The following is a 27,513-nucleotide window of genomic DNA, read 5'->3' as shown; positions in this document are numbered from 1 at the left end:
AATTCTGTGTAACTGATACACATAAAATTTGTATTTACTGGTATTTTTTAGAAGTATTTTATCCTTTTCAGTAATATGCTGTAATGTCACAAAGTATTGTAGAGGATTGTCTTGTGAGTTCATTGGTAGACACCATTCTGCAGTCCAAACAAACATTGCTGCATGTTTGAAGTTTATACTGGCTAAATATACTGTGGACAGAAACAAACAAAATTGAGTTATTTGGAAGGAACACACAATGCTGTGTGTGTAGAAAAAAGGCACAGCACACAATCATCAAAACCTCATCCCAACTGTGAAACATGGTGGAGGGGGCATCATGGATTGGGGCTGTTTGCTGCCTCAGGGCCTGGACGGATTGCCGTCATCAATGGAAAAATGAATTCCCAAGTTTACCAAGACATTTTGCGGGAAAACTTAAGACCATCTGTTCACCAACTGAAGCTCAACAGAGGATGGATGATGCAACAGGACAACGACCCAAAACATAGAAGTAAAACAACAACCGAATGACTTTAACAAAATAAAATGTGGCTTCTGGAGAGTCCTGACCTCAACCCAATTAGGATGCTGTGGCATCATGACCTCAAGAGAGCGATTTACACACAAGAATATTACTGAACTGTAATATTACTGAATATTACTGAACAGTTTAGTGAAGAGGAATGATCCAAAATTCCTCCTGACCGTTGTGAAGGTCTGATCTGCAACTACAGGAAACGTTTGGTTGAGGTTTTTGCTGGCAAAGGAGGCTCAACCAGTTATTAAATCCAAGGGTTCAGTGGGGCCGAGTGGTCCAGCGGTCTAATGCGCTGCCACTATGAGCGGGAGGTTGCCGGTTCAAACACCCGCTTATGCAGCTTTGCCATCAGCTGCCGGTGCTTAGAGGGAGCAAAATTGGCCCTGCTCCCTCTGGGTGGGTAGATGGCGCTCTCTCCCCATCACACTTAAGGTGGCGCTGGGCGGCACGAGGCGTCTGTGAGCGGATGAATCGGAACCTGGCCGCTGTGCTTTCCTCCGAGCGCGCTAGCTGCTCAGGCAATGATTCATCCGCAGCAGCTCGAAAAAAGGGGTGATTGACTTCACACGTGTCGGAGGAGGCGTGTGCTCGTCCGCATCCTCCTAGGGTCACGGGCGTCAACGGTGATGGGGACGCACAAAGGGGTGGGAAAATTTGGATATCCAAATTGGGAGAAAATGGGGGAAAATCAGAAATACAATTATAAAAATCCAAGGGTTCACACACTTTTTCCACCCTGCACTGTAAATGTTAACATGTTGTGTTCAATAAAACCATGAAAGCATATATATTTTGTGTGATATTAGTTTAAGCAGACTGTGTTTGTCTATTGTTGTGACTTAGATGAAGATCAGAACACATTTAATGACCAATTTACGTAGAAATCCAAGTAATCCCAAAGGGTTCACATACTTTTTCTTGCAACAATATATCATCCAAACTAAAATATTATAACAGGCCAAATGAAGATGAAGATGAGATGAAATACAGATAAACCAAACTAGTATTGTATTTATCTCATTAGCTCTGCAGTAGGATAATTCCAAATGAAGGGTTTAACTGAGGAAGAGTAGCATCTTGGCTAAGTGGCAGTAAATGAGGAGAGGCAGTTTGCCCATCATATGCAGAATTAAAGAGAAGAGTGCTGTCAGAGTACTTGGACTTGTTGAATGTGGGGAATGATGCATTTAAACTGGTATAACATCTTTCAGAAGTTTATCTTAGGCCTCCTGATGTGCGATGCGAGTAATTAGAATTGTTAGACTGTCAATGTGAGTAATTAGGCTTGTTTAAAAAAATATTGAAAATGTGCCTCAAATAGTTTTATCTTCTTTTTGTTTAAAATGAATGTATGTAACACACCTGCCCCAGTATATAAGTTTGTTAGTGTCTGATTTGAATCTAAGTCTTTGTGTTTCTTCTGATAGGATTTACTCACCCCTCCTGAGAACTAAAACCTTAATTTCATTTACAGTATGTTTTTTAAGGGAGGGTAATGTGGCTCAGCAGCCTCAAACCTCTTATCCTAGAATCGCCTCTGCAGTTTTTTTATTTAAACAACCCTACCAGTAACATGATGTTACGCAGATTTTTTTTGAGCTACTGCAAACACATTGCCACTGGAGCTCTATATACCTGGAGGAGAATGCTATCTGACAGTTATGGGGGAGAAGAAGTGCCAAATGTGCTCTCTGGGACTCCGGCTAGCTGAGGATCGAACTGATGATATCCCAAAGATGGTGGCAATGCTTAGATGACTGCACCACTCAGGGGCATTTTGATGTAGATGTAGGTCCCACACAGATAAACTCCTGATACTAAAGATACATGGAACAATAATTGTGGTCATTGCATTAACATCAGTCAAAATAATGCTAAATGAAAATGATATGATAACGTCTTTGGTATATAGAAAAAAAGTATTATTGTTTATAGAAAGAGTGACACAGATGCAAACAGCGTAGTCTGATGTCTGTTGTTCGTTAAACTGGTCACTACCAGAGCCTTCAGCCATCAGTAACAGTAATGCTAGCCTGCCTACACACTACCTACTCCTTCCTTCACATTATGCCAATATGATGCTGGTGGGTGGATATTTTGTTTGTCAGTAAAAAAGGCCTTTTTCTGTGTAAGTAGGCAGTTCTTGGCCACTCTGATAAAGTGTAGTTTAAGATGTTGTTTGGTGTCAAAAGGTTGTTTCTTTAGTTTAGCTGAAGCTACAAGGCATATGTACTTAACAATTACTACAAAACAAACATACTACAATGTATGCCAACTGGCATGGTAATAACCTAAGATAACTTAATGCTTAAATCATTACACACCTCTTAAACAACATTTAGTCTTTAGGAAACCATAAAAACAACACTATTACAGATGGCATAATAATGTAGCACTGTTAGTAGCACAGTGTAGCTACTGTTTTTACACAGGTTTATAGGTGCTATAGGTGCTTAGGTTTATACCTAAGCACCTATAGCAGTAGGTCATGCAGTGTCAGCTAGAAAAGAAACAGACTTTAGTCACCAAACAATTAACTCCACCTCAGTTACAGTACCTACAATAAAATACATTTGCAACTAAAATAATAACCTTAAAACTGGATTAAATATAACACAATTAATTAAATGATTTAACAACAAAATTTATTTTACACATTTTAAATATATTAGGAGGTATTTTGACATACACACATTACACCCACATTATCTTAAGTGACATCCCATTTTAAATTCATGAACATTAATATGAAGTCAGTCCCTCTTTTCTGCTACTCAGCCCTCAGAAACCCTGCTCTGTAACTTTACATGATCTGACAGTTTGTGGATAATTTGCTATGATTCCTACACAAACACTTTTTTCAATAAAATCACTCACAGCTATCACAGTTCTAGGAGGGGAGAAATGTTAGCAGAGTTCAGTGAGCTCTTTAGAAACACCTACACCTACACCTAAACATTCTACACTGCATGGCGGAAAGTCAATACCTGGATTTATTTAAGTAAATTGATCTGGGGTTGATGCTGCAGTTGGTCTGCAGGTCTGGGTTCGGCAACAGTATGTGCTGAAAGAATGAGGTCAGCTGACTACATGAATATACTGAATATAGACCAGGTTATTCCATCAATGGATTTTTTTCTTCACTGATGATACGTTCATATTCCAAGATGACAATATCAGGATTCTTGGAGCTGGATTTGTGAAAGAGAGATTCAGGGAGCATGAGATCATCATTTTCACACATGGATTGTTCACCACAGATTCCATACCTTAAGCCCATTAAGAATCTTTGGGATATGCTGGAGAAGGCTTTTTGCAGTGGTCAGAAATGTATGCAACACAGAATTGAAATAAATCTTGTGACGTTGCAGAAGCTTATTGGAACAATGCCACAGCGAATGTGTGCTGCAATCAAAGCTAAAAGCAGACCAATGAAATATTAGAGTGTGTGACCTTTTTTTTTGGGTCAGGCAGTGTATCTATCACTATTCTTAGTGAATTCAGCCTGCATGGCTAGGTCCTTGATTTTATACACCTGTGGTAATGGGACTAGACAAAGCTCCTGGCTTCAATGATTAAGCTGTGGGTGAAAAGACTTTTGTCCGTATAGTGTATCAGTCTGATCAAGTATGTAAGTGTCTATGTGTGGGTGAAGATTTTCTGCCATTCATGCAGATAATACCAGCGTTTTCTCACAGCTGTAAGCCATGCTGAGCGTGTCCCAGCATGCTGTGGGGTCAAAGTGACCCTGGCGCCCGAGGGCCATCTTTCTGTCCACTGCACTCTTCAGCTCACAGCTGCCATTTCCATTAAAGTGGTGGCTCCAGTGACAGAGTCAGCATTATGAAAGCTAAGAGGATTACCTCTTGGACATTTCTGGCGCTACCAGTCAATTATCAAAATGAAAAGCAACGTCTGGGCACGGAGAACATCATGCTGTTTCACAGACGGATCCACACTCCTCCGTCGCATAAAGGGTTACATGAGTTCACACACTCCAGAAAAAAAAAAGGAAAATAAATAAGTAACAGTCTAAACTGCTGTATTCATGGCATGTGGGTGGGGAGCAGAGGGAGGTGGGACAATACTGTGGATTATTAAAAAAAAAAAAAAAAAGACTTTAAATTTTTAATGTCTCTAAAGTGCAAAAATGCATTACGCAACTCATCCTAACATGTGCAAGCTGAACTCCAGACACTTCTCGCAATACGTGCACTCAACTGCTGTGCCTGGGTGGATTTAGAGTAGCACTAGAGATAGACAGAAACTTTGTTTGAAGTGAAAATTCTAATCTGCACAATTTCCTTTTTATCCCAAATACAGACAACTTTCCAATATCCAATATGCTGTAGCGTTTGCCAAGGAAATGCAGAGGAAGGCAGCATTATTTTAAAGAAGACACAGGCTTACTACTCACTAACAGCACAGAAAAGTACTGGGAGAGTGTAACCAACTATATCTCCACAGCCTAAAACTGATCCAAGTTGATAAAACTCCCATGAAACTACATCATGGTAAGTCCTCTAAACTGAACTGATCTATTATTAACATACCCTCTCCCTATAGACAGCCTGAAGACGGCCACAACACCCATAAAAACACACAGAGAACACCCAGAAACACTCCCACGCTACCACAATACTGTAGATCACTATTCTTCACTGTTAATATAAGGGAACATTTCATGGTGTTATAAAATAATATTATAAAATAATAAAAAAAATGGGGGTAGGAACTTGCCTCAAGCCCCTCCTCCCAATCTAACATCCTATAAGTACTATGTCTACCTTTTTCATGTGTCCATAACGAGTCTCCTCCCTTTTAACTCTGTTATCTCTCTTTCCTGGATCAAAATATCAGAGAGGGAAACTGGCTTCTTACTACAAGCAAATACTACCTGAAAATCCAGCCCAAAGTTCACGGAGTTCGCTCCTCTCACTTAAATCTTCTCTCAGATCATCACATACTGTTTCTACAGCTCTGGAAAAGCTCTGAAAAAGAGAGCACTTTAGTTTCTGAATCAGTTTCTCTGATTTTGCTATTAATAGGTTTATGTTTGAGTAAAATGAACATTGCTGTTTTATTCTATAAACTACAGACAACACTTCTCCCATGCTCTGCATTTATTTGCAGAAAAAGATAAATGGCTGAAATAACAAAAAAGATGCAGATCGAGCTTTACCTCAAATAATGCAAAGAAAACAAGTTCATATTCATAAAGTTCAGAAATCAAGATTTGGTGGAATATCCCTGTTTTGTTTTATCACAGTTTTCATGCATCTTATCATTTTTCCTCCAACTGTCATACACACTGCTTTTGGATAACTTTATGCCACTCCTGGTGCAAAAATTTAAGCAGTTCAGCTTGGTTTGATTGCTTGTGATCATTCATCTTACTCTAATTATACTACATTATTACTTGATTATATTCCAGAGGTTTTCAATTTGGTAAAATCAAAGAAACTCATCATTTTTAGTGGTCTCTTTTTTTTTCAATGCTGTAAATCTGTAATCAAAATTATAGCTTGCCACACAGACCGACTAAAAAAGTGTCTAGTGAAATGTTTTTAAGGTAGCTAACTTTAATTGTGTTTTTTTTAATAATTACAGTGTTTTGAAAAGAAAGCTGAAAGGAGTTCAAGTTATTTCTGTAACAATTGTGAGGCTTTCTTTTATTAACTGAGAGGTACCAACACTTTCGCCCACGTGTTTAAAAATAGTTAGCCCCATGCTAATTGGCAAACATGTCTTTTACTTATTAGCCTTGTAGCTCTTTATACACCAAGCATGTCTTAGTGTACCTCACTCATGAAAAGAGGAAAATCATTTTTATTTGAACTCTTTAGTTTAATGACCTTTGGAATGGAGTAGAAGTTGTAGTGGAGTGAAGTCACTGAGTTTAGCGCTGTCTTCTCAGCAAATTAAGCTTGAGTGAACACCCAGCTGTCCACACGTGCCAGTTCACCTGGGGGATTCACCCAGCACTGTAGAAGGCAGCACACATCTGTGGGCACACCCACTTTCCCACCCAGATACAAAACCTGAGGAAAAATAAGAGCAGCACAGAGATCTACACTACCTCCCCACAGTCCACACAACCCCACAGAGCTGGAGGTCTGGGATTAGTGCCAAACCTGGGTCTCCACCAGTGCAGGAGAGTGCCCCCGCTGCTCTGTAGCTGCAGGAGGAGGTTGAGGTGTAAGCAACCAGACAGTCATTGAGACAGATCTAATTTTGAGAAATCAATCTTTTTTTTTTGTCTGAACATAAACTTACATGACAATTTTGAGTCAGCGATTCATTGTAAAATCATAAACATCATCACCTTGTACACAGCTTGCTTAGGCATAGCAATCCAGTGATGCCATACTAATGCATTCATCATTACACAGCGTCAGGTCAAGCTTGTGGTTAAATAGGAAAAACTCAACTGTGCTTATTTCTCAGAGAAAATAAATGCTAGCACCTGAAGGAGGAACTGGATTAAGTCTCTTCGAAACATCAAGTTTATTTGAGAATTTTCAAATAGAAAATGTAGAGGAGAGACTAGATTATAAAGCTATGATGACTTGGTTGCATCTCATACTTGTGAGGCTGTTAGGTAAGGCATTAGCCTAAGTGCTAACCTGATAACCTTACAAAAACACCCAGTGCATCTACCTCACCTGAATTTAATAAGAATTTCTGGTTATTAGCCATTTCTGTGGGTAAGGGTGTTCCTGTGTTGTTTCCCCCTCCACAAGATGGTAAGAGCAGATGTATGGATATTACAAGGTGCCCCACACCATGTGTTCAAGAGTCGCAATGATTAGTCAATATAATCAACAATGACAATTATAACAATTTGTCAACTCCAAATGTTCACTGTCGACTAATTGTTAATTAGAAGCACTAAAGAGAGAAGGGTAACAGCTCACTCACACAGTAAACACTCACCTCTGCCTGCATCTCCAAAAGTGACAGACACAACTGATTACACATTCCCTCACCAAAAAGCAGCACTTTCCACATTTAAAGGACAATGTACTGGACATTTAACAGCCTTTAAAATCCATGTTAAGCAGTTTCTAGCATTTTGAAAAGAGAGAAAGCAAGAAACATGAGCCGCACCTACAGCAAGCAGAGATGGCAGAAATAAGAGTTGACTAACCACTTAAAAATAATTAGTCGACTACCAAAATAATTTGTCGCCGTCTTAATCTTGTAGTTCCAGCAAAATTCTTTTTTACTTTCTAGAACAGTGATACCCTCTACCCAAGTACTTTATACAATTCATTGTCAACCATGTCAAAGTCACTGCAGCGCTGAGAATAATAACCCACAGGTCAAGTAATACTTGCTCTGTGGTGGTCCTGACCATTGAAGAACAAGGTAAAATGAGGATAATGAGGAGGTGGTGTTAATCAAGTGTCTGGTTGGTGTATATTCTCTGACCAACTATACTGTGTCTCATATGACAGTTACAGTTACTACATAATCAGATTGGCATATTTTCTGATCCTGAAATTTGTTTGACAACAAAAGAAAAAGAGAAAATACCTCATGCAGATGGCAGTTCCTCATCAGTATGGTTCAACTTCATCTGATGTAAGAATTGACCATGTTGGAATTATTTTATTTTTTTCTTCTATTTTATTCCCCATTACCCAACCCACTCATTAGGACTAACCATATTAAAAGTGATGCCACAATACCATGAGGGTGAAGACTAGCACATGCCTCCTCCAATACATGTGAAATGCCATTTTAAAACTGCTGCTGATGCTGCATTGCAGAGTAACCAGTGCGCTTGAAGGAAAGCACAGCGACTCCGTTCTGGTACATTAGCTCACAGACGGCTTGTGCTGATCAACATTACTCTTTTTGATTTGGGGAGAGTGCCATCTACCCACCCAGTGAGAGCAAGACCAATTGTGCTCTCTCGGAGCTCTGATAGCCGATGGCAAGCTACATGAACAGGATTAGAATCCGCAATCTCCTAATACTTTATATGTAAATAGTAAAATACAAAACAAGCAGCATTCAGGATTTACAGCAAAAAATGTTACAATGTATTGTGTAGTCACAATGAAAGCCATTCTCTTGCATAAAACTGACATGCCTCCCACATTCCACTCTCTCCCAATTCAGTATCCAGCAGTTAATTGTGGACCAGGTATAGGAGCTAAAACAGAATGAATCTAGAATATCAAGACCTAATAATGTTTACATTGCTTAGGTACAATGTGCACAGATGTTTAAAATGTCATGGGATAGCAGTATGTAAACTGACCATAAATTGTTAACTCGCCAAACACCTTGGGACTGCATACACCTCTACAAATTGTGGGGTGTTATCTTGTAAGTGAGGTTTAACACTGGCCAGCATGCTCAAAAGTTACCGAAGTGATGGTGGGTACATGATGGTTGGGAGATTCCATTTCTTAAGTTGTGCACGCATTCACAATTCCTTGAACCACATGTTGCAGTTGTACTCGGAATAAGTCATCAAACACATTCCACCCACAGTGAACAGCACATTGGGTGGTAATGATCATGGTGTTTCATGGTGTTACAAATGTAGCATTGTGCCCTCTTACTTCAATACATTATAGATAGACATTTAGAATAATTTATTCTTCAATCTCTGAACGACAAAAGACTAAACTGTAAACTGTACGTGTGTGCGGGTATGAAAAATTCTGCTATCTGCTGATATATTATCTGCATCAGGGTTTCTCTGCGTGCCTCAGCACCATTAAGATGGTGTGATGTTTCAAAGCTGGCATCAAGAGTTTCACTGCACAAACATAAGGCCAGCGGAGACATCTGAAAAATGGCTCCATCTGGTGTTTGGACACAAACTAAGAGTAAAATCAACACAAACACTCAGCGCATCCCGCCTCTGCCTCCACCCACCTCCACCCAGGCTCATCTGTTTTTGCAGAAGCTCAAGAAAAAGAAACACAAGCTAATTTTCATTTCAAAAAGAGATTTTTTATCAGAAGAACAGAACATAAAAAACAAAACATCCTGAAGTCCTCTTTTCTTTTGACTGCTTGCTCTACACAAATATTCTAGACTTCTAGAGTTCAGAAGAGCATCTCTAAGGACTTCCAAGGTCCTCTTGAGCAAGCTCAGACTGTGAGCATCTGCCACGCTCTGCAGGGTAAACAGCGGTAAAAATAAACTCAGAAAAACTACAAAAATAAGAAACAAGGACATGTCTGGGGTTCAGACAGCTGGAGAGGCCCAGGTTAGCCCCCATCAGAGAGCTATTTGTAGGGAAACAATGCTACACTACTGCATACTGCTGATACAGCAGCTCACGGATCCTGTAGTAGTCTTCACACTGACAACCCTCCAGACCTATACGACCAGCCTCCGTCTGTGTGAGAGATAAAGAACAGAATGAAACACAGACACATAAAAAAGATCTGTTATTTTTTTTCCTCTACTAAACGCATTATCAAACCTAGGTCATTACAAAAAAAAAAAAAAAAAAAAACACCTCTTAAGAGGAGACAGATGAAAGGAGTGCTGGATGACATGGAGGTGTAGAACTCACCCTGCGAACGGCCACCAAGTTATTGCAGACCAAAACTCCGCCCACAAACTCTGCCTGGATGCCCTCCCGCAGCAGAACCTGCTTAAAGTCCGACAGTCTGGGTTCATTTATGAAAACAGCCTGGTGACCCGGAGTCTGCAAAAACACACAAATATTACTTATAATTGAAAGCTTTCTATAGCAGCTGGGGGTAACCCCCCTCATTGTTGCACACTATTGTTCATTTCTTTGGAAGAAAGCACATATATCAGAAAATATAAAAATAAAAAAATGATTACAAAGCACGTAAAGTCTAAATTCAGACTTTAGGCAGTTTAGATCATCACAATGCTTCACATGAATGTTGAGAGCTGCTGATACCTAGTTGTGCAATTTCTCTCCAATCATACAGTTGGAAGGCTGTGATGACTGAAGGACCAAATGATGAAATCCATTATTACATTTTGTAATGGTTTCAACAGACACTCACTTATAAGACAGAAATAATAAACTCTTGAGTAACACTTTGTGAGGTGTGAGGTAAGGCACTGTGGGGTACTGCTCATAAATCCTCTTTTAAGCTACTACAGTATCTGCCTAACTCAGAAATCTTACTCTGAGGTAGCACGCAGATAAAAATAAAGTATATCTATAACACAGCAGGACTCCACACCAGCTGGAAAGAAGACATGAGGACAGTGTGACAGATGTGAAGCACCACTCTAGCACAGCAGCTCTGCTGCGCTGCCAGTGCTCATCACCAACAAACTCAGGGAGCCTGACAGAGGGACAAACAAAGGCTACGTTTACATTACCAGGCTGAAGTGACTTTAGATCAAATTTTGTGGCTCTGATCTGATTTTTGGCTGTCAAACTGTGCTATAAGGCAGGCAGATTATTTATAATTTATAACATGCTAATGCTATCTTGCACCAACAAAATAAATATTGTGAACTCGTTTGTTTTTAATTTATTTTGTTTATTGTTCTTCACTTGCAAACATACTACAAGGTCACGTGACACCTTTCCATCCAGCCTTCGCCATAGAAAAAACAGAACTCAAAAACAAGTCAACTGGGCAAATGGAGAAGCATGCAATACTTCCTGTTCATTAAAATAATAGTGCATTAATCTAAATGGGTAAAATGAGGTGAAATATTCAATTTAACAGGAAACTAAATCGAGGCAGCCAATTAAATTTTGGGGGGAATTCATTGAGATTTTTTGTCCATTACATCTAGGGCTGCAACGATAAGTCAATATAATCGACAATATCGATTATTAAAATTTGTAGGCTACAAGTTTTATTGCCGACTAATCGTTAATTTGCAACAATACCGCATTACAAAAAGTGTCGGGGATAGAAAGCACAATGGGAGATGGGTTCACTCACACAGTTTACACTCAACTTAGTCTGTCTCCAAAAGAGTCTAAATTCAACAGATTACATATTTAATCACTAAATATCAGTACTTTCCACATTTAAACAACATCTAGACACTTAAATGCCTTTTAAACCTCATGTTCAGATGTTTTTATCGTTTTTAGAAAGGAAGGACAAGGCAGAAATGATCACTGACTAATCAAAAAATAATCATTAGTGGACTACCAAAATAATTAATAGTTGCAGCCCTAATCACATCACATTTCTAGTCCAGATGAAATCCTCTGTAAACTATACAGACATATTAGAAAATAAATATTTATTACTTTGTGAAATATAAATTAATTAAAAAAATGTGTTAATGATTCTTGCTGTTAGAGATTGAGCATCAAATCACAAATAATGTGTGTTAAATTGTGTAATAATAATAATAACATTGAAATTTTAGAAATGCACACAGCTTTTACTCCGTGTTCTCTGAGATCTTTTTAATGCACTCCTCCTGGTTCAGTGCGGGAGCACACGGCTCAGTGCAGAAGCTATAAGTGGCTGGATTTGGAGAGTACAGTAGTGAAGGGTCTTCAGCTTTGCAGTGTTTTATCCGCCCTGCTCGGTGCTGCAGTCTCTGAGCGCTGTCCTACAGCTCAGAACGCTGCGTCTGTTCACTGCTCTCTTAAGGTCAGCACATCTATTTTAATCTCCCCACAGTTCTGGCATCTCTCTCTCTCTCTTGTCTTTCATTCACCCACGCTGTCCCAGAGTAAACTCCACATTATCCTGCTCTTTCCTGAGGGGTTCTCCTCCATCCCCATACACTTCTGTGAAGAGTTCAGCACCCCCACACTTTCTCTTTCTTCCTCTGTTCTCCCTTACCCTCTACCTTACTAGCTATCCTATCACCGCTGCTACTGCAGTGTCTCTGTATAACAGGGTCTGTTTCCATCTGCATCTCCATTTTTTTTTAGCTAGGACTTTAAAATTAATCCCATTTTTTGGTTATCATTATATGAGATGTCAAGATAAACACATCATAAGATGGCTTGAGTCATAACTAACAAACTGCATTACCTATATACAACAAGCATGGAAGACATTTGAATTACAGACTGTGTTCACATGACAAATAGACTGAAGGTACAGAAAGGTAGAAGTACACTGTGAACTCTTACTAGGGGTGGGCCATATGGCCCTAAAATAATTTTACAATATTTAATGGAATTTACGAGAAAACGATATTCACGGTGATATGACAAAACACTTCAAGAATACACTACTACAACAAAAAGAAAGTATTTTTTTCATTTTAGCATATGATATGATATATGGCACCCCCTAACTAAAATATAAAAAATATGTATCAGATTAGTAACAGAAGTGAATGATCCAGAATGTCAAGATACTAATAATGCACTCCAAATATCCAGGACTGAAGTAAAATGAATGATACTGGACAAATATAATCTGTAGATATATAATGGGAAATAAGAACAATGTTAATTTTTCTTTTGCTAAAACAGTAATAAAAAAAAAAAAAAAAAAAAGGGAGCACCCTGATGTGATAATTAGGAGGTGGATAATATGGCACAATATTTCAGGGTATATCATCATTTACAATATTCAAAAATGTTGGCGATATAACTCACACACCAAAATATTACTTAGCCTGATTATTTTTCTAGCAGCAGCTCGAAAAGCTCATCAAGACACAAAACCAAAAAATGTCATAGTTGGCTCAAAGCGATCAACAAACAGGAGGGCTTACTGTAGCCACATAACCATTATAAGCCACATACAGAGATATTATCAACAGTGTCATCAACCATCAGTGAGTAATCCAGCTCAGAAAAAAACTGGTAGCATCACAGTTACTCTGTCAGTTAGCACCGCATCTTTAATTTATATATTAGCATCATGGCTTTTTCCGGCTTACACCTAAAAGAGGATGGCAGCTCTGTCTGCAAGTATTTTAAACATTTTAAATCTCTCACAACTAACCAAGGTTTGTGGTTGTGTCTGTTAGCATTGCGTCTTTAACCTGGCTGACAGCATCACAGTTTTAACCCATTCCCACCCAGCCAGAGGCCAGTGGCTGTGGGACTGCTTTAACTTAGCTCTTGGCATCTGTAAGGTTACAGTTCAACTCAGATTAAGTGATGGCTGGCCAGTTTGTCAAATCATTTATCACATTGATTTTGGGACAGAATTGGGACACTGAGGGAGTAAAAAAATATTGAGCTTTAATAACTTCTATAAAAAAAAAAAAAAAAAAAAAAAAAAATTCAACCTTTAACCTTTAGCCACGTGTTTGCGCTTTAACTGTCTATTTTCTTTTACTTACCTCAATAAACTATTATCGTTTTCTCTTTATACTAATTCCACTCACTCCTCTCGTCTTTCTTTTCACACTTATCTCTCTCTCCTACTCACCTCAGTTGCAGGTAGGGGCTCCAGTGTGGGAATGACGTCACTCTCTTCTGAAATCTCCTTTTCGTCCTCTCCGAACAATGTCTTCATGGCCCGCTGTGTTGCCATGGCGCTGGGCTCAGTCGCCAGCTCAGACGACACATCCATGGAGAGTTCTCCTTCCTCTGCCTCGTCCCGGGTGTCTCCTTCCTCCGCCAGCACCCCCGTGTCCACTTTCACCACCCGCATGTCCAGCACTCCATCGATCCAGGCCAGCTCTGTGTCCCTGGCCTTACAGAACTGCAAAGAGCTGACCAGAGAGTCTTTCAGTCTTACCTGGAGAAAACACAACATACATTCATTACTCAAGAGCAATTCATTTCAACAAACAATGCTGACTTATCATGTATGATAAATATCCAAGGACTGGGATTTAAATTAGCATCATGTTGATGTTTCAATGACTGTAATAGGGAGATTATTTCTACTCCGGGCACAACACACTGCTAACTGCACTTTGTAACTCTGGAGAAGTAGGAAGGACAAAGTTCAAGAATTTGTGTAAAATCTTGGAATATTAAGTCTAACTCCCCGGTCTTCATGTTTTTTCTTTAAGTATCTCTCAGCTTGTGAAATGACCTATAAAAGTTAAAAATAACCAATTCTTATATAATTCTGCAATAACAGTTCACAAGCACACTGATATGGTACCATCAAAAAAAACTATAGTAACTATCCTATCTATACTATCCTATAGTAACAAATAGTACCAGTCAAGAGTTTGAACACACCTTCTCATTCAACGTTTTTTTTTTTTGTAAATGAAACCTGAAATCATCCATACTTTGACATACGAACACACAGGGAATCAAGTGTTAAGCAAACCAAAATACTCTGTTAACTTGCGGGTTCTGTGGCAGGTAACTCTGATTAACTTAACCTGTGCAACAGAGGTAAATTTCCTGAGGGGGTTTTGAGGAAAGTATCTTTGTATCTCTCAGCTTGTAAAATGCAGATGTAAAAAGTGTGATGTGTATGGAGTGCAGTAGGTGAGTAAAAGCCAATTACACCCCTGACCTATAGGTGGAGCACAGAAACTAAAAGATACTTATTCATAATGCAGCGTTAACAGTTGATCCTATATGGGTTAGATATAGCTTGCTTGGAATCAAGTATTTTCATAATGAGTAGAAAATATGACCAATGTAATTTTTTTTATCTCTATTTAATAATTATTTCTGTAAAATACAAAATTAAAATTTACTAATATCACTAAATGTCACAGCCCAGAAACCTCTTAACTACACCTGATAAGGGACACAAGCTTAAGAAAACCTCTATTACCACTGCAGTCCTTCTGAGATTTAATGCACAATGAAAGAAAGCGCAGAACAAATTTTTAAAGAACAGCTTTCCTAAGACACGGTAAAAAAAGCCTAGCTCTTTTTATTCTGTGCGGTATCTACTGTACATACCAAGCTTTTCTTTGCTCTACATTTAACATGAGCACTGGCCCAGAAAGAGTCTTTACTTTTCTATAGGTTTAAACTCCACCTCGGCGAGTCGTACATCATTATGACAGAATCAATTCCACGGCCTGCATACACGACCTGCAGTGCTAAAAACACCAGCAGCAGCAGCAGCAGCAGCAGCAGCAAGCAGAGAAGATAGAAGACTACTGCAGTTTCCCCACAGTCACAGCAGACTCACACTCTGTACTTTGACATTCTTCACTGTCTGTACCTAGATTATGGGAACGTCTAGGATAGCAGATGTTTTAATGCTTAATGCTCTCTCTGTACCGGTGCACGACGGGTCAATTAAAGTTTACCCAGCAGCCCTAATTTATTTTTTAAGTGTGTTTGTTCTGATTCATTTAGCTAATATCAATTTTTTAATAATTTACTTCAAATTGGTAAACTGTTGCACATTGTGGACAATGTCACATCCCATACATGAGTGTATAATCGCACTGTTGAGTGGTATCAGCTCCAGACTCAACGCATATGCTTTGTGTCAGATGAGTTATTAGGACAATGCAATCACATTTTCCTACCTGACTTGTATGCTATGATAGGGATGTAACAACGCAATTTGTAGTGCGTCTCCACACAATATATTTTTTAGTATATAATATATATTTTACAGTAAAAAAAAAGTAATGAGTGAATGTGTTACAATCTTTTGTGTCCAAGACTGAGTCATATAAATTATTAGGGATAAACAATTATATTGGAATTATATTGGCCAATATTATATATGACCAATATTTCAAATCAATACTTGCTGATGTATTTATTGTATGCTGGAAAGGACTCAATGATGCTAGCCATGCTACTGTTGGCCAATACTGACTGTGATACTTTAATAATTATTGATTTAAGATATTTTTTATTAATTTTAATGTTATTAAGATAAACCAAAGTGTCTAGTCTCTAAGTTATAAATGTGTATTTTGGCATTGGCATCAGCAGATTTGTATATCTGCAAAATCAATTCCTACATCGGTGCATTGAGACAATAAATCCAGCCTAATCCAATCCCATAATCTTAATCATGTTAATAGTAAATATATAACATAAAATATGTAATTAATGTCATTACCTGGTAGATGTGTGTTTCGCTGGTGGCGTCCACAGTCTCCTGAAGCTTGGGGGTGTACACTTTAATGTCTTTTCCACAGAAGGCCTTACACGAATCTGCCAGGTCCTGGCTGGCCTCTGGAGGCCCGTGGACTATGACCAGCTGTCTGGGCTTCATCTGGTTTATAATCTTCTTAATGGAGTCTCCATCTGAGCGGCCCTCGTAGTCTATGTATGTGACTCGAGCTCTAGTGACACAAAAATGAACAGCCCTTGTTAAAATTTTGCAAACGTTCATTATAAAACCCTGCAAAACACCATTATTTTATTATTACTTAAGCTGCTTAATTAATTTTGTTGTTATTCTTTTATTATTATTATTATTTAGTGTATTTTGTTTTAGCATACTCCTGATTGTACACATTACACAAGAGGACAGCAAATCCTGTCTAATTTCTGTACTTCTTTTCATTTTAAAATTTAATTAAAACTTAATTAAATTGCCCCCAAATTGGCTTTTCTCTTGTTCAAGTTCTCCTATAAGACGTAGTACGTGGTTGAATCTTAGACACATATTTTACACAGACAGACATGCAAAAGGACACCAACCTGATCTCCAGGTTCTCTGTGGTGCACGTACACTTGGTGGGGACGTCCGACAGGTCCTGGTCCATTGGCTCATCTCCATTAGCCATACCGGACTCCAGCTTACTCTTCTCCTCCTCTGTAGCCTGCAGCTCAGGAACCAGGAACTCCTCTGGCCTGGGAGCAGCCACAAAAATGGCATGAGTGATAGAACAGGGAACACGGTTCCAGACACAGACAGCCTTAGGCATCAAATTATATTAAAAATAGGTGTGCACATTTCTGAACCTGGAGATCTACCTCTCCACCCCTAACCTCAAACATCTGATCCAGGTTATTAAGAACATAATAACAGGTGTGAGATTCAGGTGTGTTAAACCTGAAATCTCCAGGATGGTACATCTTTAAGGACCAGAATTGAGCACCCATGTTTTAGAACATCATGATGATTTTCACACATGGCCATATGGGTTTGGATTTTTTTTCTGCTTTAATAATTAAAACATTTATTTAAAAAAGGCATTTTGTGTTTACTTGTGTTGTCTTTAACTACTATTTAAATTACTTTGATGATCTGAAACATTTAAGAGTGACAAACATCCTGAAGGGGCAAACACTTTCACACCACAGTAAATATGACATAATAAAACAGTCACTGTTTTGTATAAATGAATAATTTTTGTCACTAATGCCATACACAAAAACTGCTTTTTCTGTTAAATATTTTCAGTTGCCAACTCCTTAATTTTAGTCCATTAAAACACATACAGAACACAAGACAAGTTTAGTTGGTGCTCTGTTTAAGGAGCCTACAATAAACTACTTACTCAATAAATGTCCCTTGTAATATGTAACGTAATAAAGACTTTAGTCTGACAGTTACACTGGATCTGCTCTCTAACAGAAGAAGAACTGTATGAAAGTTTTTTACAGGAGCATATCTATATCTATCACTTTGTGTGTTACCATGACCTCCTTTTTTAAACTGTGTTTCAATAAGGTGTCTTGATGTTTTAAATGGACCCACATAGTTTTAGAAGAGGAGCTGCAGGCCTTACAGCAGCTTACCTGATGATTTCTCCATACTCATCCCATTTGATCCTCTCCTCGTGAGAAGGAAACATGGGGTAGGATTTCTTGGCCTGTTTGAAGAAGCCTCCCTTGCGCCCCCCCTCGCCTTTCATCATCAGGTCATGGTGTTTGGTCTTCCCCATAGCAGGCTGCTCCAAATCATCCTCCATATCACTTTCATCACTCGAGTCCACATCGACCCTGAGAACAAGAAGACAGAAGCATTAGCAAACATGAGACACACTCTCCTCAAACCTTCAGTAATCCCTGCTGGACTTGCCGATGTGGTTTCTGACATTTTTTTAAACAAACTTTTTGACTGCTTGAAGCTTCTGCACTGTACTCAAACTTCATAAAGAAAACTCATAAAAAGGGCTTTTTTTTACGGAATAAACACAGGCAACACCCAACATGATTTACAGGGTTGAACAAATGGTTAATGGGGTGAATGACAGATCGTGCTTGGATTTTTGTAGGTTTATAAACTTAATAAATAAAAAAATCAAGAAATCTCAGTCACGCGTTACCTAGCAAACAAATAATAACTGCACACTATGACTCACTCTTTTGCTTGTTCAAGTTTCTTAGCAGCTTCTTTCTTCATTTTCTCCTTCTCCAGGTACTCCTCCAGCTCACGACCTTCCAGTTTGGTCCTTTTCTTTATCTGTTTTTAAAAGAAAAAAAAAGTTAGCTAACAAATTAATTCACTGTTGCATTCAAAATAATTAGCAATACCACACATCTGATTTTATCATATTAAACTAACAAACTGATGCCCGTGTTAGATTTTAGGTTTTCTTTAAAACATACACATTTTTCCTATTACAAATTTAAAATGCTATTAGTAGAGGACTCTGGGAAGTCATGAAAGGACGTTATGAAAAACTGACCAGCAATATCACTGGTAAGATAGTTATAATTTTTATGGAGTGCAATGTGTGAAATGTTGAATAAAAACTTTTTCTTTTCACTCCATTCTAATGAATCTGAATATAGAAAAATCTAAACAATGTATTGGATATTGCAGTTTAGCTTGGTCAGAAGTTTAATTTATCATTAGGTAGAATAAATTGCTAATCTATATTAGACCACCTCTTTTTCAATTTATTTGGTGTCCAAAAAAATCTTCTATAGACTTTAAAATATGGCATGTAACATAAGAAAAACTTGAAATTATATAAGCCAAGTACTGCCTAATTCTTTTTCCGGACAAAGCTCACCTCCAGGTCTATCATCTTCTCTCCAGGATTGTCTATAAGGTATCGGGCCAGTGTACCCGGTGTGGTGCGGTAGGTGAGAATGATGGAGTTTTTAGAGTCCTGGCACCACTGGATAAAGAGTTCCCTGGAAAAACCTGATTCCAAATCAGGCTGGCTGCACAGAACCACTTTAGGACTGGGCACTCGAGCCAGATCAGACAGACCGTGACACAGAGAGAGGTGACGGAACTGGAAGGGGTTGTTTCTCTTGTCTTCAAAGCATCGCATGAGCTTATCACTCATCCACTCCACCTATTAGGAAAAGAAATAAATGCTAAATTGTACCACAAAGCAACAACCTCTGCGATCTCAGCTGAGCCTTATAAGGGGATATTTTGATACAATTTCTACTCGCAAGTAAAAACTATTAAAGTTATTTAAATACATGTAAAATATGTAAGAAACATTTACTTTAACAATTATTTGCAATAACTTAAATTTTCTTTATTATAAATATTGTAAATCTGTGTTGTGAATATAGCTAGTAATTATGAAAATTATTGTCAATAAATTGATTAAGACTGCACAACAATACTCATTCACAAGTGGAAGATTTAGTCACTTCTAACTGATTTGCCGTAAAGTGTGAATAAAGCCTGAGTTCCAGAGCCAATGCTGATCTAAGCTGGACTGGATCTCAGCTGTGCTACAGCTGAATGTATTAAACTTTGCAGGGTTGTAGATCTCTTAAACAATGGACAGTGGAGCTTGGTTGTGAAGTATGTCAGACCTGGGACTTAGAGAACTCCACAACATTGTAGCTGACATTGTTGAGCAGAGTGAGGGAATACACCCCCAGCCCTGCATCCTTGGTCCTCCAGATTTGATCCAGCAACTGAGCCAGCTCCAGCACACGTCCAGCTGTATCCACAGCGATCAGCACATTGCCATCACCACGAAGAGTCTCCATAATATTAGCTGTAGGAGGAAAAAATACAGCTTAGCTTCACCAATCAGCCATTTTTAACATTGCATAGATAGACTGCACTGAATGAAAGCATGCTTGGTAACATAATGTATGTAAACCTAATTTTATTTTATTTTATTTTATTTTTAACTTTGTGACAAAATGTCTTCATTATTGTCAATGTCAATGTGTTAAGTCAGTACATTACTGGTTCTAATATTAATACAACTATATGTGCTGATATAACCAGTAATTGCAATATTAGATCCTTAAAATCAGTAACAAACAAATAATGGTAAACTACTTTGTATCACTAAAACACTTAACAACAACACTTTAGGTACTTTATGAAGGTGGCTGAGAGGCTCAAGCACTGTGAAGGTCAGTAAACTTACTCAGGAGCTGCTCATCACGCTGTTTTCTGCGAGGCTGAACATAAGTGGCATTGAAGGAATCAGTAATGAGCAGGGAGGGTCGGCTGATTGACTCGAGGGAACAACCGTTTAGATGACTGCAAGATTCAAGCAAATAGTAAGTCATTTATTTAGCAGAAGCAAAATATCAATGGCAAACATCAGCATGTTTAAAACGTTTAGCCTACTTACATTTCTCTCTTATGATTAAAGTCCACAGCATAAATAATCTCCTCCTCTCCATCTTTCACTATTTTCCAAATGGTCCCACCAATCATATGACCAGCAGGAAGCGGAGTGATGGATAAACCATGACCCTTTCCTAGAAGAAAAAAAAAAGATATGAAAATACAACAAGTGAGAAGTCTGCATGTATACGTAAATTTGAAACATACAAAGTAGGGCTCTCGTTTCACCTATATTAATAATATAGAAATATACAGATTTCTCCGACAACTTTAACAAAAATGTATGTACACAACAGACAATGTGCCATATACACTATTTTATTTATTTATTATTTATTTAACCGGGCAAGTCATTAAGAACACTTTCGGGTGTGAACTGTTAACAGCAACAGTGGAAGAAAAACGTTATCCGCTTTATGCCTCTAAAAGCTTAATATAAAATGTTCTATTTAAATTTTTACATTGACTCAATCCATGTGCTGGCATTCAACAATTTTAAGACAAGATAATAGCTATCCCTTAAAGCAATAAAGTTAACACTTAATTAAAAAAAATTGTACAGTGAATTTAAGAATTACCTTTCAGATTTACAATCTGTGAGTATTTTAACTGCTGGATCTTGTCAAAAGCTGAGTCCACATCATCTAGTGTGAATAAGGAAAAGTCTTCTGTGTTGTGACGAGACTGCAAGAAAGAACATCTTAGCAAAAACAACAATAACCTGTTTGTCAAAATGTCAATTTGCCAGAACCCTCTGTCCATACCTGATAGAGGTCATACATAAACATCTGTCCCATCTTGTACACAGGGATGGTGGCATAGATGGTACAGTTGAGGCCCAGTTTGCCAACTGCATAGGGTAAAGCGCCCAAGTGTAGTGGGTCTGGATGAGAGAGAAGCACTGCATCGACTTGGTGCACATACCTGCAAAGCAACAGGGAAAACATTCTGCATTCAAATACAGCTGATAAATTAAGCAGTGCCTATAGAATCCACCAATGGAGATCATGAGCATCCACCTTTTCATAGCATCTATGATGTCCATGGAGAAGCTCTCGTCCCAGCCGCAGTCCAAAAGAAAGCGGAACTCATCTACCTGTAACAGGTAACAGAGAGCAGACTCCTCCTGCACGCCGGATACGGCAGTCAGCTTGATGATGGAGGTCATCTTCAACACAAAGTTTTTTCACACTCTAATGCGGAGAAAACAAGAAAAAAATGTTACAGCATATAACTTCCTACACAAACTGATTAGACTGAATCAGTCATAAAAAAACAGCTTTTAGATTTAGCAACAATGAACTCTTTACAGGTTACAGCTCTGTAAATATACTAGTCACTACACAGCTCAACAAATCCCAACACAGATAACCTAGTTAGCTAGAGAACTAGCTACTAATTTTGGTGTTAAAAAAAACAATAGGCTACATTGTTTACTTCGCTTTTATTAACCTATTATGCTAAAATGAAGCTGGACTTTATACTGTGAGCTTCTAAATAATACGGCTGAAGTGGACATTTCAGTTCCACCTTAAATAGTACACCTGTTGGACTGTTGAAGGTGGAAGCTCACAGTATAAAGTCCAGCTTCATTTTAGTTTAGTAACAAGGCAGAGTACACACTGTAGTTACTAATTTTTAAACACCAAAACTAGCAGCTTGTTCTTGAACGATGCCTGTTCAGTTTTGTTGAGCTGTGTTGTTACTTCAGCACCCAGTTTTTTTTTAAAGTACAATGAGGAACGAACAAAAATGATTACAAAAAAATTAAAACATCATAGTGGCTACTCACTGCACATACTGATTAGACTGTATCAGTGATAAAACCTGCTTATCCTACATATTTAGCAATCACAAGGAGTAGCTATGCAAATATACAAGTCACAATACAGTTTAGCAAATCCTAAGTTAACTTGGCTAGAAAACCAGCTACTAATTCTGGTGTTTAAAAAACAATAACTACAATTTCTGCTCTGCTTTGTCAAGAAATAAAATGAAGATGGACTTTATCTACTAGTGCATCTCAAAAATTCCACAGAGTGCTCTATTTTAAGCAATCATTTATTGTATTGGCTTACAGCCAATGAAAACCCAATTGCTACTTTTGGCAGTGTGGGCAGTCCCGCTGGAAAATTAAATCCACATCTCCATAAAAGTTGTTAGCAGAAGAAAGCAAAGTGCTGTAAGATTTCGTAGGAAAACACTGCACTGACTTTGGATATGAAACAGTGGACCAACACCAGCAAATGACTCCAAACCATTACTGATTGTGGAAACTTTACAATAGACCTCAAGCAGCTGTGTGCTTTTCCTACAGATTCTGGGTCCTTGATTTCCAAATGAAATACAACATTTTCCGATAGTCACTGATGGTTTGGAGAGACATGTAATCTGGTGTGTTGGTCCACTGAGTTTTATCAAGTCCAAAGTCAGTGCAGTGTTTTTCTGGAAAATCTTACAGCACTTCATGCTTCCCTCTGCTGACAACTTTTATGGAGATGCGGATTTCATCTTCCAGCAGGACTTGGCACACTGCCCACACTTCCAAAAGTAACAAAGGGTCTTACAAAGGGACACTAATTTTGGGGTTTTCATTGGTTTTCATTTAACAATAAAATAAATAAACGCTTATAATAGATCACTCTGCGGGTAAGCTATATAATATAAGTTTCACATTATATGATGCAGCAGCTAAGTTACATATAGAGTGAAACGGGTGTACAATTTAAAGTGGAACTGAACTGAAATGTCCAATATTAAGCCCATTTCAGCCTCGTTATAAAAAATACAAAGCACAGGAAAGGTACTATGAGTTTCTATTGTGTATTTTAAAACCGAAAAAGCAAATAAACCTGAATACTTGGGTTTAAAAATAATCTTCAACTAAATACATTTTACCGGTCAGCTCACAATAACATCAGGTTAGCTAAGCTAGCTAGGCAACCAGCTTTGAATCAACTGAAGGCTAGCGTTAGGTTAGCGAGCTAGCTAACAGAAGCTAAAATGAAGGAAAAAAAAGTCATATTAACGAACAGCAGCATACCGGTCGAAGAACTAAAGAACTTCACATGAACGTGTGTCCCGATAAACATGTCCAAACCGCTCTCAGCGTCATTTTTTATTATATTTAGAGGAATTTCACTGTTCAATCTCGCCGCGCTGCGCCATTACAGAGCAGGGTCGGCGGAGCGTACCACTTACTGCGTGTTTTTAGGTGAAGCCGAACTAATTGTATTACATTATTTGCGTTTTAAAATAATACGATACATGCTGCAGATCTACCGTTTATCACACAATTTTAACTATATTTAATTTTATCGACGAATATAATTAAAACAAAACTTAATATCAGCAGAAATAAATAAGTCGTCGCTCCCCCGCGTTTTGAGAAAGGTGGTAGAGCTCAGTGCCCTCTGAGCAGCTCCACAGCGAAGCGACAGGAGACGAGGAGAAGGTAACGACACTTTTGTGATGTTTTTTTTTTTCTGTAATTATGTGGGATATATAGTGCTTTTGTTCAGGTAAAAGTAGTAATTGAAGCAGTCGTAATTGTGTAGTTTGTTGAAGCACACAGTAAACAGCTTCCTATGTGAGAATTATGGCTGTTAGGCTAGGCTAGGCTAGGCTAGCTAACTCTGAGGCTAGTACAGGGGCCTGCTGGTGTTGGTGCTGTTGGTTGGTGAGGTCAGTTAGTTAAACCAGGCAGGGGTATGATGAAGGGTTGTGCTACTAAATATCAGATTTAATTTATTTAATTTATACATATTTGTGATTAATCTGGTTTATTTCTATAATATAGTCCCAGCAAGGAGCCCTAAATATAACATACTAAATATCAGATTTAATTTATTTAATTAATACATATTTGTGATAAATCTGGTTTATTTCTATAATATAGTCCCAGCAAGGAGCCCTAAATATAACACACTACAGTAAAATAAACAAGACGTCAACCTAAAATGTCATTTATCTGTATGAAACAGTCCTAAATCATGTCTGTAAAGATCTGAATGTCAGTCATGATCAGACGTGTATAAAGTACTAGAGATTTAGACTTTAGTAAAGGTACAAATTGATAAATTGCTACTGCTAAGTTTCCTTTAGGATCAATTATCTATCTATCTATCTATCTATCTATCTATCTATCTATCTATCTATCTAATCAAATGCTTTATTAAAAATAGTGATGAGTAGAAGTTGAAGTGTTCTTTAAAAGGGTAACTAATCCTCCGATTTTTATTGACGCCACCCTCAGTTTAAATTTGGAAAAGGCTACAAAAAAAAAAAGAAAATAGGAGGGGGAAGTGTGGGAGGGACACTGGGTAATGTATGGGTTTAGGGGCGGGGAAGAAGGGAAAGCTGATTGGCTAAGCAGCAGCAGTAGCGTGCTTCAGATACTTGGACTTATTGATTGTCTGATCTGCGTATTGTGATGTAAAATATTTATTTTTTTCGTACTTATGTATTGTTTATTACTAATACATAATACATGTATTATGTATTATTTTACATTTTAAAATAGTTTATTCTAAAATGTAGTACTCAAGTTTGGAAAGTAAAAGTAAAGTACAGTGCTGTGTAGTTATTACTAGGGATGTCAAACTCAAAACTCAAAACAAAAGATGAATTGATTCATTTGAATCTGTGTCTCAATACATTAATTCGAAGTCTGTATCAAAACAAAAACAAAAAATCATGTAACTGTCACAAATCAGTGTTCATTATGTCACAGGTTATACATTTTTTGAAATCCTAAAATAAAATGCAAGCAGTTTTTCCCCCAAATGTTTCTAAATGAGTTTTTCAAAATCTGATCTGTGTGTTGTCAACATGACACATGACAACATTGTCACATTTTTTAAAGAGGTTAAATGCATTGTAACTCTTCTTTGTAAAAAGGCACAAACCTTGCACTGCTTTATTCTTCATTGCTTCTAATGTGCCATCATTTAAAAGTGCCTGATTGCCTACCAGATGTCACTGTGGTGGATGATGATTCAAACATCTCACGAAATGTAACCTTTTTCCAAATCAGTTGGTTCATTTGATCTTTCAAAAGCCCCTCTTTCATTATCAGTTATTACAGAAAGCAGTTTGAATGTCATGTTGCAGGCAGGCAGCAGAGTAAAAGGCAGAACGGGAGTATAAGATCAGCATCATTTGATTCACTCAGTGATGAAGAGCTTCATCAAACCAGTAACGGTGCAGAGCATCCACTGATCTGGATTCTTATTTTTTTTTATAATTGTAGTATTCAAAATATGTAGTTAAGTAAATGTGGAAGTAGGAGAAAAAATTATATTCCAGTAGATACAGCATTATAGTAGTGAAGTACTTTACTACTTTATTACTTTACATCTCTGTCCATGATCCAGATACACCAATATTCATATTAAGAGTTAATTTGCAATTATAGCATCTCTGATATTTTTAAAGGGCCATTATAATGTAAAGCAACAACAGTTTGTACCACTCTCTCCCCAGCTCATACTGTACATGATAACAAAGCTGAAACATCACTTGTTTTAAGCCTGTTGTCTTTGGGGCAACGCATCTACATGCAGCCACCTTTTTTGAACTAACAGAAGTTTTACTCCACCAGTTTACTCATTATAAGAAGTTTTATAAAATTCTACCCAATGTTACAATACACTCACAAGACTCATTAACTACATTTTATCATTCATTTCAAGCCTGTAGTTGAAAGCTAGCTCTATTACAGTCAGTAGTGGAACTCATTGTACTCTCATCTTACAGGCATCATGGTGAACTTTGCGTTGTTGGTGCGAGAGCACTGGGTCAATGTCCTGGTTCCCCTGGGATTTGTTGTTGGTGTCTACCTGGACAGGTGGAATGATCAGAAGTTGACAGCATTCAGGAACAAGAGTGCGTTGTACAGCAGGTGTGTGTCTCACATAACCAGCACCAAGGTGCACTTACTCAAATAATGTATAATTAATTCACTCTATCATTTACTTTCACATACTCTTTATTTGTTATGAAATTATTTTGATGTGAGCTAGCAAACACTTTTTTTTATAACAAACATTTTGTTCTGATAGATAAAAGTTTATTAAAATAAACTAAACTGATGAAAGGTCTGCTCTTTCAGGGAACTGAAGCCTGGTGAGGAATACACCTGGAAGTGAAGACTCCCTCTGCATATTTATTGGACCTCCTGCTCTGTTCATGTTGACATTCTGTTGTCCTAAGCCCTGTAAATGACTTTTCAGTAACATTTGTGATGTAAAATATATTGATCCAACAAAACTGCTGTCAGTGTTTTTTTTCTCCCTGGTAGTTTATTGTAATTTCCTGCGTCTGTTTGATGCAGAGTTTAATTGTACATTTGTACAGATATTAAGCTACACGTCAGCTTTTGCATATCAGTTAATTCATGGTTTTATGTTTCCCCCTAATGAAGGTGCATACACACTCTGCCCAATACAAAATACAGTTCAAAAGCTACCACAACTGTAAATGCCCTATGTTTGGTTTGGCTGCCTTGTATTAACTGGCTAATGCAAAGAGGAGGCAGAAGCCAAATGTTACAGCCAAAATAGCAGCTATTTTATATATACGTTTTTTAACCCCTTAACATCACTGGCTAAGCTAGCACAAAAGAGATACAAAATCACACTGGCCTGTGGCCACCTTAATGATAACTTCAGAATT

At 37.9% G+C, this 27,513-nt stretch overlaps 2 protein-coding genes across 2 annotated transcripts; one reads left to right on the top strand and one right to left on the bottom strand.

Moving 5' to 3' along the window:
* Window positions 1–9,474: 9,474 nt before the first annotated feature.
* Window positions 9,475–24,048, bottom strand: cpsf2 (cleavage and polyadenylation specific factor 2). The gene is made up of 15 exons (XM_007255472.4): window positions 23,882–24,048; window positions 21,858–22,031; window positions 21,603–21,762; window positions 21,417–21,522; window positions 20,843–20,972; window positions 20,633–20,748; window positions 20,061–20,248; window positions 19,292–19,582; window positions 18,635–18,735; window positions 18,069–18,272; window positions 17,025–17,177; window positions 16,438–16,663; window positions 13,858–14,169; window positions 10,068–10,202; window positions 9,475–9,887 (listed from the first exon to the last, which is right to left on the bottom strand). Exons 2-15 carry the CDS (start codon window positions 22,004–22,006, stop codon window positions 9,795–9,797), a joined length of 2,364 nt encoding a protein of 787 aa, XP_007255534.2. The 5' UTR covers window positions 22,007–22,031; window positions 23,882–24,048; the 3' UTR covers window positions 9,475–9,794.
* A 136-nt stretch (window positions 24,049–24,184) lies between these two features.
* Window positions 24,185–27,108, top strand: LOC103042732 (NADH dehydrogenase [ubiquinone] 1 beta subcomplex subunit 1). Its single transcript, XM_049484876.1, has 3 exons — window positions 24,185–24,292; window positions 26,596–26,740; window positions 26,951–27,108. Exons 2-3 carry the CDS (start codon window positions 26,601–26,603, stop codon window positions 26,985–26,987), a joined length of 177 nt encoding a protein of 58 aa, XP_049340833.1. The 5' UTR covers window positions 24,185–24,292; window positions 26,596–26,600; the 3' UTR covers window positions 26,988–27,108.
* The last annotated feature ends 405 nt before the right edge of the window (window positions 27,109–27,513 follow it).

This window comes from Astyanax mexicanus, chromosome 1, assembly GCF_023375975.1.
Source record: "Astyanax mexicanus isolate ESR-SI-001 chromosome 1, AstMex3_surface, whole genome shotgun sequence".
Taxonomy (NCBI): Eukaryota; Metazoa; Chordata; class Actinopteri; order Characiformes; family Acestrorhamphidae; genus Astyanax; species Astyanax mexicanus.
This window is presented reverse-complemented; position numbering and strand designations above follow the sequence as displayed.

What these genes read in the sequence shown, in the direction of transcription:
- cpsf2 (XM_007255472.4), bottom strand. Translation starts at nt 22,006, where the DNA reads ATGACCTCCATCATCAAGCTGACTGCCGTATCCGGCGTGCAGGAGGAG. An exon ending in TGGAGTTCTCTAAGTCCCAG is followed by an intron (nt 19,583 to 20,060) that starts GTCTGACATACT and finishes TTTTCCTAATAG; the next exon opens with GTGGAGTGGATGAGTGATAA. An exon ending in GCGAAACACACATCTACCAG is followed by an intron (nt 14,170 to 16,437) that starts GTAATGACATTA and finishes TGTTTTCTCCAG; the next exon opens with GTAAGACTGAAAGACTCTCT.
- LOC103042732 (XM_049484876.1), top strand. Translation starts at nt 26,601, where the DNA reads ATGGTGAACTTTGCGTTGTTGGTGCGAGAGCACTGGGTCAATGTCCTG. An exon ending in AAGAGTGCGTTGTACAGCAG is followed by an intron (nt 26,741 to 26,950) that starts GTGTGTGTCTCA and finishes CTGCTCTTTCAG; the next exon opens with GGAACTGAAGCCTGGTGAGG.